This window comes from Sus scrofa, chromosome 6 (genome assembly GCF_054392235.1).
Source record: "Sus scrofa isolate SSC_HxYL_T2T_F1_AM1 chromosome 6, Sscrofa_HxYL_maternal_Yorkshire_Landrace_v2.0, whole genome shotgun sequence".
NCBI classification, from domain to species: domain Eukaryota; kingdom Metazoa; phylum Chordata; class Mammalia; order Artiodactyla; family Suidae; genus Sus; species Sus scrofa.
In genome coordinates this window covers 38,701,294-38,716,095 of record NC_139388.1, presented here as the reverse complement: position 1 = coordinate 38,716,095, position 14,802 = coordinate 38,701,294, and the positions used below count along the sequence as shown (strand labels likewise).

At 39.6% G+C, this 14,802-nt stretch overlaps 1 protein-coding gene across 20 annotated transcripts in view; it reads left to right on the top strand.

The window, feature by feature from the left end:
- Positions 1–14,802, top strand: part of PHKB (phosphorylase kinase regulatory subunit beta) — a 199,113-nt gene that overhangs the window by 145,294 nt on the left and 39,017 nt on the right. For 19 of the 20 annotated variants that reach the window (XR_014805945.1, XR_014805944.1, XR_014805948.1 and 16 more), the window contains 7 exons: positions 249–304; positions 810–903; positions 7,416–7,499; positions 7,945–8,049; positions 9,467–9,549; positions 9,752–9,842; positions 14,714–14,775. Coding sequence is in view for 9 of the 20 variants with exons in the window: in XM_013998278.3 (XP_013853732.2) it covers positions 249–304; positions 810–903; positions 7,416–7,499; positions 7,945–8,049; positions 9,467–9,549; positions 9,752–9,842; positions 14,714–14,775 (575 nt within the window). In the remaining 11 variants the exon portion in view is untranslated. Of the gene's footprint in view, positions 1–248; positions 305–809; positions 904–7,415; positions 7,500–7,944; positions 8,050–9,466; positions 9,550–9,751; positions 10,091–13,131; positions 14,099–14,713; positions 14,776–14,802 lie in introns of those variants that run through there. The other variant, XR_014805952.1, reaches the window with a different exon arrangement.

Below are 14,802 nucleotides of genomic sequence, written 5' to 3'. Positions count from 1 at the left end.
CTAGCCCCCCTGGTAGTGGTGAGATTTATGGCATTCCATTCCTTGGTGTTCCATTACTCTGTCTACACCATCAAATTGATTAGTAGGCAGTGGAAGCAAGGAAGGAGAAGCGACTGCTTAGAGCCAGCTGGTGTCCATCATTTTAATGAACTGCTTAGAGATGGTTAATATTGTCCTTGATTCTCATTGTAGCTGATGATGACCAGATCTTTTAAAATGTTTTTCCCCTTCCTTATTCTGTATTACAGGGCCCACTGGAAAATGATTTGGTTGTTTATGTAGCACTTATAGCGGAAAGCCAACGGTATGAAATCTAAATGGGTGGTGTGTACCTTTGGTTGGGGGGTGGGGTTGATTGCTTTATGCTTATAGTATGGAGTATGGTGGTAGAAATTAATTTCGTAGTCCCCTTGTCAAGGTTTCAGGGATGTCACTAGTGTCACATTAAGGGCCGGAACAATACTGTTTTCATGTTTAAAAATAATTGTGTTGTAGTTGGTGTGAATATTAAAGTCTGTGGCCGGTGCCAGTGTTGCCTGGCATGTAGTTTTGAGAAATTAATGCACACGTTAATTACGAGGATCCCCCAAATTAGTGCTTACCTCTCTGTCAGCCCCCAAGGCCACCATCTGATGCTTTGTGAAGAACCCAGTAGGGCCACTGGCTTCCAGTGCAGCTGATGTTGCTGACATGAACAAATGAAGAATGTCCTCCAAGTTTGCATAGTCTTTCCCCTTCACTCCTCGTCTTTCATTGTCCGTATAAATCCATTATCCAACAGTGTCTCTCTTTTTCTCTGTGTTCTTTAGCCTTCAAGTTTTCCTCAACACATATGGTATTCAGACCCAAACTCCTCAGCAGGTAGAACCCATTCAGATCTGGGCCCAGCAGGAGCTTGTGAAAGTAAGTGATTCTGTGTCTTTACTGTCTCCTTTGTGGAGGTATCAGAGCATGATGATTAGACCTGATTTATAGTCAAGAAGCGTATTTAAAGTCCAGTTCTGAGATAAGGTCATTGAGCTGAAAGTCTTTTTGATTAAGTGGAGAAACCCACTTTATCAGACATTGGTACCAAAAATAACTGCATGGTGTGTATATGCATTCATAGGTCTTATTGATTTATACTCCTTGCTAACGTCTGTTACTAACCTGGACTAACCACTTAGATAACGAAAAGCCTTAATTTTAGTATTGGCGTATAAAATTAACCGCTATTTTCCCTTTCATTTGTTTTGCCTTTTATTGTGTATTTATTTTCCCTTTTATTAACTGTTAAAGAAAATCTCACCTAAATATTATTAGTAATAACTACTTCCTTTTTTCTCTTGCCTTACTATTCGGAACCTGAAGTAATTCCTACCCTCTTTGGTTTGCCGGTCTCCAAATAATTATAAAGTGACATCAGAATTTATCTTTGGGAGTTCCCGGTGTGGCACAGTGGTTAGCAAATCCAACTAGGAACCATGAGGCTGCGGGTTCCATCCCTGCCCTTGCTCAGTGGGTTAACGATCTGGCATTGCCGTGAGCTGTGGTGTAGGTTGCAGACGCGGCTCGGATCCTGCGTTGCTCTGGCTCTGGCATAGGCTGGTGGCTACAGCTCCGATTTGACCCCTAGCCTGGGAACCTCCATATGCCATGGGAGTGGCCCAAGAAATGGCAAAAAGACCAAAAAAATAAAAAATAAAATAAAATAAAATAAGGGAATTTATCTTTGATACAATTACATACCTATTAGATTGGATTAAAAGGTGACTTTTGAAGAGTTCCCTTTGTGGCTCAGTGGGTTAGGAACCCGATATAGTGTATATGTGGATGTGAGTTCGATTTCTGGTCTCACTTAGTGGGTTAAGGATCCGGTTTTGCCACAAACTGCAGCATAGGTCGCAGATGCAGCTCGGCTCCCACGTTGCTGTGGCTGTGGTGTAGGCAGGCAGCTGCAGCTCCAATTTGACCCCTAGCCTGGGAACTTCCATATGCCACAGGTGCTGCCATTAAAAAATAATGAAATAAAAGGTGACTTTTGAGTCCTTTTACATGCACTTCTTTGCAGATGGATCCAGCAGTGCCTGAGTTTAGGAATATTCCTGCTTATTGGGGACAGGAAGTTACTGATTTCCACTGATTGTTTATAAACCACTTGTTTTTACTTGGTAATTGTTGAAAACAATACAGGAACAAACACCACAGTGTTCGATGGAAGTGTTTAATCTCTCTCAAGTAATTAAGTCTGTTAAGTTGATATAAATGGTTTTGACTAAAGCCTTGACATTACAACAGAGAATGAAGCTTAGGTGAGGTGCACATTGCAGGGAAAATGCAGGGCCCGAGTTGTTGCTGATCACCCTGGATCTTACCATTGGCAACAAACCCAAACTCTGGGTGTCAGGTCACCTAGAGCACCAGCTCTTGAAAAGTCCTTAACAAATTTAGAGCTCTTCCCGCTCCCCCTGCCTCGCCCCGCCCCCAATTGAGGAGATGCAGCTGAAAATGCAAGGAATCCTACAGTAGGTAACACTTTAAAATCACACTAAGTAAATGATGGAAAGCTAGGTTCCATAGGAGAAGAGGCTAAATGAGGCCAAAAGGGAAATAAGGATCCAGAGGGCAAGGAGAGGTGGCAGCATGAAAGGGGCGAAAATCTAAGTCTGTAAAATTGTGCATTTATCATTCAGGTGCAGGCTGTATTTGCTGATACAATTTTATGCTCTCTCACTGAAAGCTCCTGAGAGTGGTTACAAAGGTTATTATTCTTTGATAAACATGCTCTCAAAGCAAATTAACCTGAGTCTGTTTTTTCAGGCCTAATTTTTTCTTTTTAATTTTTTATGGCTGTACCCACAGCCTGTGGACATTCCTGGGCTAGGGATTGAATCGGAGCCCAGCTGTAAGCTTACACCACAGCTGTGGCAATGCCAGATCCTTTAACCCACTGTGCTACAGTGGGAACTCCCAGGCCTAATTTATATCAGCATCTCTTTCTGGTAGAGTCTGTTCTCTACCAGACAACAGGCAGTCAAGATTGAAAAGACCAACATGGCTCCTAATGACTTGAATGTGGCACTTTTTTCATTCATTCATCTGTGCAGAGCACTTGTAGGATACACAGATAAAATGCTCTGTCCCTGTTCTCAGTCACTGACCTCTGGGTTTGGTGATATGACAGAAAAAGTAGTTAATGACAATCCACTTTGATCCACTATGATAGATGTTAGTACAGTGTGCTGGGAAATCACAGAGGTGGTAGGAAGCATTCTGTTACAAAGGGAAGACTTATAGCACTTATAGCAGGTCCTAACTTATTTTTTTTTCTTTTTCAGCCACACCCGTGGCATGCGAAAGTCCCCGGGCCAGGGATCAAATCTGAGCCACAGCTGGAGCAATGCCAGATCCTTAAACTTACTGTGCTGGGCCGGGGATTGAACTGGTGCCTCCACAGAGACAAGCCAGATCATTAACCCACTGTGCCACAAAAGGAACTCCTATTTTGTTGTTTTTAAGATAGTGTTAACGCATGATTTACAGTTTTGGTGTGTGATGTGGCTCAAGACAGGTTTGTGGTCAGGAGCCCAGCTTCCCTGTGCACGTGTCAAGATAGAAGATCCTCTGTATTCCATGCCAGTTGCTCTTTGGGATTCGCCCTCTAAGATACACTGCCTGGTATACTGCTTCTTAGAGTCTGCCCTTTTTTTTTTTTCTTGTCTTTTTGTCCCACCTCATCTGGGAACCTGCAGCATATGGAGGTTCCCAGGCTAGAGGTTGAATTGGAACTGTAGCCACTGGCCTACACCACAGCCGCAACAACGCGAGATCCAAGCCACATCTGCAAACTATATCACAGCTCATGGCAACGCTGGATCCTTAACCCACTGATCGAGGCCAGGGATTGAACCTACGTCCTCATGGATACTAGTCAGATTCTTTTCCACGAGCCACAAAGGGGGCTCCCTATAGTCTACCTTTTAAAAGTGAAATGTTCCCTCAAATATTAATTACATGTATTCTTATGCCAGTGGTTACTTACCCTTTTCTGAGAAGCTACATCCTCCTCCAGCCAACTGGAAAAGGTGTAAGGGCGGATGGGTGAGGGCAGGGCCTTCACTGTGTGTGGTTAATGTTTTGTGGTGTGGTAACTGTGGTGTTTGCCTCCTGGGAGAGCTGAATACAGTGTAGATCTAGAATGACAGGTTTCTATACTTCTGGGTGGTTTGGTCACTACTATATATTTCAGTGCATTAAATGGTGTGAATGTGTGCAACATAGGGACAGTATTATCTGCACCCTGGGATGCACAGAGCATTCTGCATCTGATTCTTTCGTTGTCATAGGACTTCTCACCATTGTTCAGAAAGTTAAAGAAAATCCTTTTGCTATAATTGAGTGGTGTTTAAAGATTTCCTTTATATCTACCTAGATCAGTATACTTCAACTTGTGCCTTGTTGATTAATATAATCATTTGCCTAAAAGAAGACATCTAAAGTCGTTTAGATATAAATTTATTTTGAAAAAGTTGAAAATACTTAAGGATCTCCATCTAATGCTGTACACTGTAGTTTCAGTGCAGCTACACAACATAATGCTTGCAGAGTCTTTTTTCTGCCCAGTCGACTTTGTCTAAAGCCACTGCTGTTCCAGAATTAATATGGACAGCGCATGTGGCTCAGGAAGGACGTTCAGTTGCTCCCTTATTCGTCCATCAAGTATTTCCTGAGCACCAGCTATACTCTAGGCACAGTGCCATCTCAGGGGGGCGTGAGGAACATGCAGTGCAGAAGGAGAAAGAGACACAGAGCTAACTCCGATATGGATGTGTGCACCATGGCAGAATGAACAGAGAGCTCTGGTGATGACATTAATTTTGTATACGGTGAGGTTGATATTTGAAATCAGTTCAAATCATAATTGGTAGGTTGTGTAGAGACAGTTGGTTTGATTTTCCATTTAGGAAAATTTAGCTTAGATTTATCCCTCTCATCAGATACAGAAATAAATTCCAGACAGATTAAAGATTTAAATATGTTTTAATGATTAAATATAAAATTACTAAAAGAAAAAATAGGGGAGTAGTTTACAACTGGGAGGGGAAGTCCATTCTTAGAAAATACCAGTGCCAAAAGCCATTAAGGAAATGATTGACAAATTTAAATATAATTGAAAGTAACGTAACAACCTAGCACATCAAAGGTGCTTGTGAAATCTCCTAGCAGAAATATGCTTAGATTGAAATACCGCATGATGAAATGATGTTTGATCTACTGTGCAGTCATTCTCACATTTCATAACAACATTGAAGATGAGCAAGGTGGGTGAAATATTTGATAAAAGGGTAATATTTTTAACATGCCAATATCTTTTACAGATGAAAAAAGGATAACAAATGCCCAGGAGAGAAGTGAAAAAAAAATGTATAGAACATGCAAATAGCCATTAAATATATAGGAAAATGGTCCACCAAAATATTTGAATACCATAGTTTAAAATAAATATCATTGCGACCCAAGAGAGCAACAGAAATTGCCTATGCACTGTTAATGTCCATGTAAATTGGTTAGTTATTTCTAAAGGATGACCAGCCTGGCATCATGTTTGAAAGAAAATGTATATTCTCTTTGATCCACCAAGTCTAGGAAATTATCCTACAGAAATAATAGTACACTGTCCAAAGATGGTAACTGAATTAGTATTTAAATAACTTGTGATGGAACGTGATGCAGGATAATGTGAGAAGAAAGAATCTATATGCATGTAAGACTAAGTCACTTTGCTGTACAGCAACAATTGACAGAACACTAAATCAATCATAATAAAAACATTTTAAATGAAAAATTGGGAGCTACTTTACATAAATATGTGGGCCCATTTACGTAAATATATACATATATATGTGTATATAACATGAGTATATATTTATGTACTTTTAAAAATCTCTAACCCTGTCTTCTACTTCTGGTGCTTCCAAGGGATCACACAATAAATTGCACTTCCTTTAACACATACCAAAGGGAAATAGTTGTTGCTTAAGGGGTTGTAAGAGTAGCAGGACCAGTCACTTGTAGCATATGGATTAAATTTTTCATAAGTTCATGTAATCAGAAAAATCAATAAAGACATTTCACCGTTTGGGAAATACTTGAAGGTGGGAATCTAGTAAAAGTTATACGGCTCCGTTTTTTTGTTTGTTTGTTTGTTTGTTTAATTTAAATAGCCTTTTTTTCTCTTTGGCATATGGAGTTCCCAGGGCAGGGATTAGGTTTGAGCCACAGTTGTAACCTACACCACAGCTGTGGCAACGCGGGATCCTTTAACCCACTATGCCAGGCCAGGGATTGAACCACCAATTGGCAGAGACACCACCAATCCCGTTGCACCACAGTGGGAACTCCTACTAAATAGCCAGTTTTTTTTATCACATAGGAAGCATTTGTCTCTGTTCTTATATGAATTAGAGCCGTGCGAGTTATAAATTAATAACAGTTCTCAGATTTTATTTTATTTTATTTTTATTATAGTTGATTTACAGTGTTCTGTCAACTTCTGCTGTACAGCAAAGTAACCCAGATATGTATGTGTGTGTGTATATATATATACATGTATACTTTTTTCCACATTATCCTCCATCATGTTCCATCACAAGTGACTAGATATAGTTCCCAGTGCTATTCGGCAGAATCTCATTGCTTATCCAAACTAACTCCAAACTCCCAGTCTCTCCCAGTCCCTACCCCTCCCTCTTGGCAACCACAAGTCTGTTCTCCATGTCTATGAGTTTGTTTCTTGTCTTTTTTTTTTTGTCTTTTCTAGGGCTGCATCCATGGCATATGGAGGTTCCCAGGCTAGGGGTCTAATTGGAGCTGTAGCTGCCGACCTACACCAGAGCCACAGCAGTGTGGGACCCGAGTCATGTCTGCGACTTACACCATAGCTCACAATAATGCCGAATCCTTAACCCACTGAGCAAGGCCAGGAATTGGACCTGCAACCTCACGGTTCCTAGTTGGACTCGTTAACCTCTGAGCCACGACTGGAACTCCTGTTTCTTTTCTGTAGATAGGTTCATTTGAGCCATATATTAGATTCCAGATATAAGTAATATCTTATGGTATTTGTCTTTCTCCTTCTGACATACTTCACTTAGTATGAGAGTCTCTAGTTCCATCCATGTTGAAAAAATCGTATTTTAGAATGATGCTGAGTGAATCTGCAAAAGTTTTGCCCTCAAATCTCCCAGTGCCCCAAAAGCAAAATTGATGTCATTGGCTGGCTTGTTTTCCTAAAAGTCTGTTGAATAAAGTTTCCATGGTCGTTTTCTCTGGAAAAATCAGAAATTAGCATAGCAGTAGTCCAGGGGGAAAAGGAAGCAAAAAAGAAAAAGCATGAATTCTTGCCTGACTCTGATTTACAAATGTGTGTCTTACAGGCTTATTTCCATCTGGGTATCAATGAAAAATTAGGACTCTCCGGAAGGCCAGATAGACCCATTGGCTGCCTCGGTACATCAAAGGTACTCATGAAATTTCCTTGTAGAACAGTGTTCAGATTGTAATACCACAGACTGGAGTGATGTTTGACTTGCAGTGTATCCATTCTCACATTTCATCGTATACTAGGGCTAATTATCTGAATTATTGGTTTTTTACAAGTAAAAATAAGAAGTCTTCTAGAAATAAATATCTCACTGCTATTTGATTTCTAAGTGTTATAAGATAACCAAAGAATAGTAGTATTTACTCAGAGGCTTTTTCCATTATAGTAGAAGTGGACTACTTTATTAGCATACAGATTCAATCAAGAAACTGAAATTTCCTAATATACAGATTTTATAAAGTATTTTATTTTCTTATTCAGAATTAAACGTCAGTCTTAATTTTTATTAGGACTTGTATTACTGTACCTTTGCCTTTGGTCTGTTTTATGTGTATGTAATTTTTAAAATTTATCCTTTACAGATTTATCGCATTCTAGGAAAGACTGTGGTTTGTTACCCTATCATCTTCGACCTCAGTGATTTCTACATGTCTCAAGATGTTTTACTGCTGATAGATGACATAAAGGTAGCTTCAGAACACCTTTTTAATCAATGGGATGACTTTGTTTCTACTGATTCTATCACGTTTTTAAATTGAGTGCTCCTGAGTCTATGCGCTGGGTTAACACGGTATCAAATACGATAGTAAAACAGAATCTGCATAGCTTTGGAGAGTTAAATCACTTGCAGTTTTAGAATAGGAGATATGCTCTGTTTTATATAAAGTGGTATGACTTTACTTGTTCTGTCTTCTGCAAATGGAATGAAAGGGTACATACCGCAGTTGTAAAAGCACAGAGGGGAAACTCTTGGAAATCATGATCGTACGACAGTAAGTTTCTCTTTTTGAGCAGAAGTTGAGTTAGTAAAATGATTTTATTTATGATGAATTTCAAGTAAAACTTCAACTAACTTAAAACACCCAGTCCATTAAAATCTCCTCCACTCCCTTTCCATTTACAGACAGGAGGAGCTTAGAGTCATGGCCCGGAGCATGAACTCTGGAGCCAGATTTCCTTTATTAAAATCTTGACGCCACTGTTTACCGGCTTGTGATCTTGAGCAAATTAACTTCTCTGTGTCCTTGTTTCCGCTGCATAACTAAATTGGGCTGTTCTGAGTATTAGGAGTTAATACAGGCAAAGCCTTCAAATAGTGCCTGGCACACGGTAAAGTGTTACGTAAGTCTTTGATATGATAATGATGATGATAACAATAGAAACAGAAAAATAAAGAGCTCCTCACATTTCTGAGAGTCTGTATATATTCAGTCCAGTCTCTTACACCTGCTGTATGTAATATAAACCCACAGTCATGTGGAGTGAGAAGTAATCTGGATGATAACCCTGGGTTGATTTTTCCTTCCCTGGGACCACACTTGAACTGTATTAGGCCTCAAAAAAAAAAAAAAAAAAATAGTAGCCTTAAAACATGTGCGATATGGGAGTTCCCTTCAGGATGGCACAGCAGTTAATGAACCCAGCTAGGATCCATGCGGATGCGGGTTCGACCCCTGGCCGCACTTAGTGGGTTAAGGATCCAGCGTTGCAGTCACCTGTGGTGTAGGTCGCAGACGTGGTTCTGATTCCATGTGGCTGTGGCTATGGCATAGGCCAGAGGCTGTAGCTCCAATTGGACCCCTTGCCTGGAAACTTCCATATGCTGCAGGTGTGACCCTAAAAAGCCAAGAAAATAAATAAGTAAATAAAATAGAAACAAAAACCCAAAAAACATGTGTGATCTGATTATTTTTAAGAACAGACTTAAAATCAAAATGGTTTAGCTTACTGTGTTTGTATTAGAACATTTCTACCTCTAAATAGTTGGTGTTCTTCCAGGTTTGATTGTGAATTATCTTGTATAAGAGTTTTGTTGGCTCTTTGTATCCTGGTCAGTTCAGATCCTGTGCCATTACATCCTACCTCATTCTTATGTTTTGATAGAATGCGCTACAGTTCATTAAGCAATACTGGAAAATGCATGGACGTCCGCTTTTCCTTGTTCTCATCCGGGAAGACAATATAAGGTAGGTTGATGAAAGAAGTGCGGTACACGCCATCTCATCGCCATTAACACTGTCAGCGCTTTAGAAGTAGAGCCTCCTGGTGGTTTTGTATCCATCTCAGCATGTGACAGAGTGCTTTGCATATATAAGAGTGCTTAGTACTAGATTATTAATTTTTTACTCTGTTGTTAATTTACACGCGTTGTCTGCTCATATTTTTCAGAGGTAGCCGATTCAATCCCATATTAGATATGCTGGCAGCTTTTAAGAAAGGAATGGTTGGAGGAGTCAAAGTTCATGTTGATCGTCTACAGGTAGTCTTCTGACTTCCAGTGTTTCTGTTTTCAGCCCAATGAACCACAGATACAGCTACGCTTCTTAATTATGTTCTATGTAAGGTTTTTATCTGAAGGTTTTATTCTCTATTTCTCTTATCACCACCCTCCATTCCGATGCTTGAGCAGTTACAGTGGTTTCCCACCAGAATTTTAGATTTTAAGAGCTCATCTCTGGAGTTCCCGTCATGGCTCAGCGGTTAACGAATCTGACTAGGAACCATGAGGTTGCGGGTTCGATCCCTGGCCTTGCTCAGTGGGTTAAGGATCCGGCGTTGCCGTGAGCTGTGGTGTAGGTTGCAGACACGGCTCAGATCCTGCGTTGCTGTGGCTGTGGTGTAGGCCAGCAGCTGTAGCTCTGATTAGACCCCTAGCCTGGGAACCTCCATATGCCGTGGCAGTGGCCCAAGAAATGGCCAAAAAAAAAAAAGAGAGAGAGCTCATCTCTGACCTCAGTTTTGCATGTGAGGAAGCTGGGGACCAGAGTGGTAAAGTGACCTGCTGTATAATCTCAGGTTCCTTGACTCCCTGGGTTCAGTTCTCTTTTCCCTACCCCACAGTGACATCCAACTGGAGGTAGTCCTTATTCCATTCAGAATTTTACAGCATTATTTTCACAGCTCCTAAATAACGGAGATCCCACTAGCCATAACAGCCTCTCTGCCCACAGTTAATCTCCTACTAAATGTTCTTTCTGTTTCTGCCAATACAGATTAATCACTGTGTTCTGAACTTTGTGAGGTTCTGCCCCTTTCTGCTGATGCCTTTACCTCTGCCTGGAGTAGCCTTCCTTCTTTCAGCATCAGTAGACTTTGAAATCTTACCACACTTTAAAGGCCACTTCTGCAAAATCACTCAGACCAGAAATGACACTTTTCTCTTCTAATGTTCTTTTATGACCTTTAACATAAACTACTCAAATTGTAGTCTATTATGGACTTAGATGCCTTATTTCCTATAAAGGATTGCGATCATTCCATAGAGTGTTTTATGTAGTCAGTGCTCAATATTGAGTAAGAAAGAGGAAAATTTATAATGAGGGGCCTATGCAGGTAATGTGGTAAATAGCATGTTTACAAACTCATTCACTGGTGCTTGTGCTTTGCATAGTTGATGATTTTTATCTAAGTTTCTATCTTTTCCTCTTATTTTTTATTGTTCTGTCTTTTTGTAATGCTTCCTGGGGCAATTTCTTTGCATTTATCATGCAGCTCCTTTATTGAATTTTACTTTTATGTTTGTAATTTTCCCTTTTCATAGTATCTTATTCTTATTTTCTGGATCTTATATCTTGTTTTTTCCTTTTGAGAATATTAACTGGAGAATTTTGGAAATTTTTCCTTTTTGCATTATCTCTTTCAGGTTTCTTTTCTGTTTTGGGGGGGTGCTCAGTCTCTCATGTTGGAGACATTTGTCAGATGGCTGGTAATCTAGTTATCCCTTCATTTTAAAGAGTGAAATAGTGAAAAAGTTTATTGGAAGCTGTGTGTTTGGGAACAAGAATCCTTGTCATGATGATTTCACTTATTAGGTGGTCTGATGGCAAGGGCCCTTTTTGTTGGAGGAAACCTCAGGTGCCAATATCTGGAGATTTTTTTTCTCCTAGGCTCTTCAGTTTCCCCAGAAAATAAACATCTAGCCTTCTGCTTGAAGGACACACATTTTGCTTCCATGTACTGAGAGCAGAGCTAGGGAGGGAAGCCAGAGTTGTTACATTTGCTGTATGTTATCAGAAACATGTCTCATTGTGACACCTGTTTTGCAAGTTGTCTCTACCTATACAGATTCAGAAAACAATAAAATGGTGCATTATCAGATTGTCCAGGATACTTACAACAGCACAGATTATCTTCACATGAACAGCACAAGTGGCTTAATCTTGAAGGCACAGATGCTAGACCATGAGTCAGTGCAGCTCTGCACTTTGAAAGTCAGAGCAACAGAGTTTCCCATCATTGAGCAGTGAGGTCCTTGGTCATTGTGGACATTGTGGACGTAAATGACACCTCTCCAATTTTTAGTTAACTCATTTATGAGTCTTCCACTTAAGCCATTGCTTGATCTGTATTTCGCTTACTCTCTGGTGTGCCCTATAGCCTTGAGTACAGAGTCTTAACCAGAGAATAAGCCTCTTTTCATCTTGAAACTCTATACCCGTTAAACAAGCCTTATACCCCCACTACACGATTACACCAGCTTTTTTCTTCTCTTTAATATAGTAAATGAAAATGGCACTTGTGTACTCTGGGATTTTACTTCAGACCATTTCAAATGTCCGTAGCCCATGGTCTGCAATCTCTCTCATCACTGGGACACTCAGACTCACCTTCTAGCTTCATCACCCAGGACATCTCTTCATGCAGTTCATTCCCAGCCCTGCTTTCCACTCTTCAAGTATACCAAGTACTCTTCAAGTACTCTCAAAATCTTCCCCGTAATTGAATTTTTTTCCTGCTCATGCTGTTACTCTATTCTAGATTTATCTTTGTCTTTTTTCTTTTTCCCTTCTAAGTCATACTTTAATTTTATAACTTAGGTCAATGTCCCTCTTCAGTGACGTCTCCAAGAGTAGAGTTAATTTCTTCCAGTGTATTTCTGTGGCATTTTCCTTGAGCCTTTGCTGCAGCTTTTATTTAGTTTTTTTTGTGTCTGCCTCTCTGTGTGGATTAAAAATTCTATCAGGCCAAGTTTTACTCATCTCTGCATTCCCAAAGTGCTCTGCTCACTACTATTTTCTCTGTAGGAATTAATGTAAATACAGTTCATTGACTGAACAGACATTTATTGAGCTCCCTCTCTAAGCAGTGGAGATATAACAGTGAAAAGAATCTACAAGGTCCCTGATTTCATGAGACTTATTCTAGGAGGGGAGCAGAACCAAAAATAAAGCCGGGTGGGGTTGCCGAACGAAGGAATGGAGCACAATCTCGGGTAGTATGTTCTGTGGGAAGGGAACTTGTGGGATATAATTGAGTATCACTGAGCAGGATACCCTTTTGAATATTATATTACATTTGACACATATATATCAATATTAAGTTATCTAATTACCATCAGAACTGAAGTATTAATGAGTCACAAATTAATTATAATTTTTTTTTTTTTGGTCTTTTTAGGTCCACGCCCACGGCACATGGAGGTTCCCAGGCTAGGGGTTGACTCAGAGCTGTACGCCACAGCCACAGCAACACTGGATCCAAACCACGTCTGGAACCTACAACCACAGCTCACGGCAATGCCGGATCCTTAACCCACTGAGCAAGGCCAGGGATCGAACCCATGTCCTCATGGATACTAGTCATGTTCGTTAACTACTAAGCCACGATGGGAACCCCTAATTATAATATTTTTATACAATTAATTTAGCCAGTGTCTTATGATAACTATGAATGGAGTATAACCTTTAAAACTTGTGAATCACTATTCTGTACACCTGTAAATTATATAATATCGCACATCAACTATACTTTGAGTCAAAAAAACTAATTCAGGAGCCAACTGAATTTTTATAGTCAGATGCATTAAAGACTGTAAGTAGAATTTAGAACTTGCCTGTTAACGCTGATTAAACATTTTTATGGACTGAATTAGTATATTAAGGTGGATAGGCTAATACAAATAGAAAATATTGAATCAAAATTAGTTATCCAGAGAGCAAGATGTGCAGATGTAAGCCTGCATATTGGGAAATATCACTCAGTTGATTTCTGTCATGTTTGGCACTGCTCTCTGCCCAGGATGCAGACTCTGCTCAGACCCTACCTGTGGCTGGGCCACATAAAAATGTGCAGGTCAGTTACGTGAGTGGCCTTTCTCACTCAAGCCCTGTAAGGAGGCTTTCGTATGACTGGCAGTAACATGTCCATCCTGCCATTCGTAGAGGGTATTTGTTGATGATCTACTTTATGAGTTTTCACTAGAAGAGAAGGCAGCACAGCTCTGGATGGTCACAGCCAATAAGAGCAACATTCCTTGTATCCTGCTGTTTCACATTTAAAATGAACAGTGAGGAAACAGAGAAGGTAATATATGTAAGACAGTTTTGATGGAAGAAGTGCCCTATTTTTACAGTAATTGTGGTTTGTTTTCTGCACAGTACGTTTCTCACTTTTATCTGACAATTCATCAGATAATTAGAAGTAACATGTAGTACTAAAAATCATTGTGGGTTATCATTCATTTATACATTCACCGTGAACCACTGACCAAAAAAAAAAAAAAAAAAAAAAAAAAAACTATGTTCAAGTTTTGGCCTCATTTAGTTTGCTCAAGCTATAATCAGGAGTTTAATGGAATATGAAAGACCAAATACTGGTTGCCAGAATGTAGGGAAGCCCTGGCCTAGATAATCAGCACCTTCCTGATCCTGAAGAATGGAGACTTGGCAGTTATCTCATCATTGGATAGCCCCTGAAATATATTACAGTAGCAAAATCTAAAGCATAATTTCACATTATCTCTTCCCAAGACAACTTTAGTATTTCATGTTTTTTCCCTAGTTTCAGAAAAGTGGTAACACTTTAATACATACTGAATTTTAATTTCAGCTTAAAAATAAATAGGAGAACAGAGGAAAAAGAAAACAGTTCATCCTATATTGATACTTCTGTCTATTATGACTCCTGAACTTGTAGCTTGATGTGTGTTTGTTTCAGGGGTTTTGTTGTTATGTTGAAAACCTGCCTGATTTTAGAATGCTAACTTTAAGAAATAACTTTAAAATCATGTATACTTTTTAAGTAAACATTTTTTTGGAGTCGTTTGTACTTAGAGAAAAGTATATATGTGGATCATAAGGGTATGGCTTGATGAATTTAAGAGTTGTGAACCTTTTCTTAATCACGTTTCAGACACTCATATCAGGAGCTGTGGTAGAACAACTTGACTTCTTACGAATCAGTGACACAGAAGAGTAAGTTCCTTTGGATTTTTATTGTGT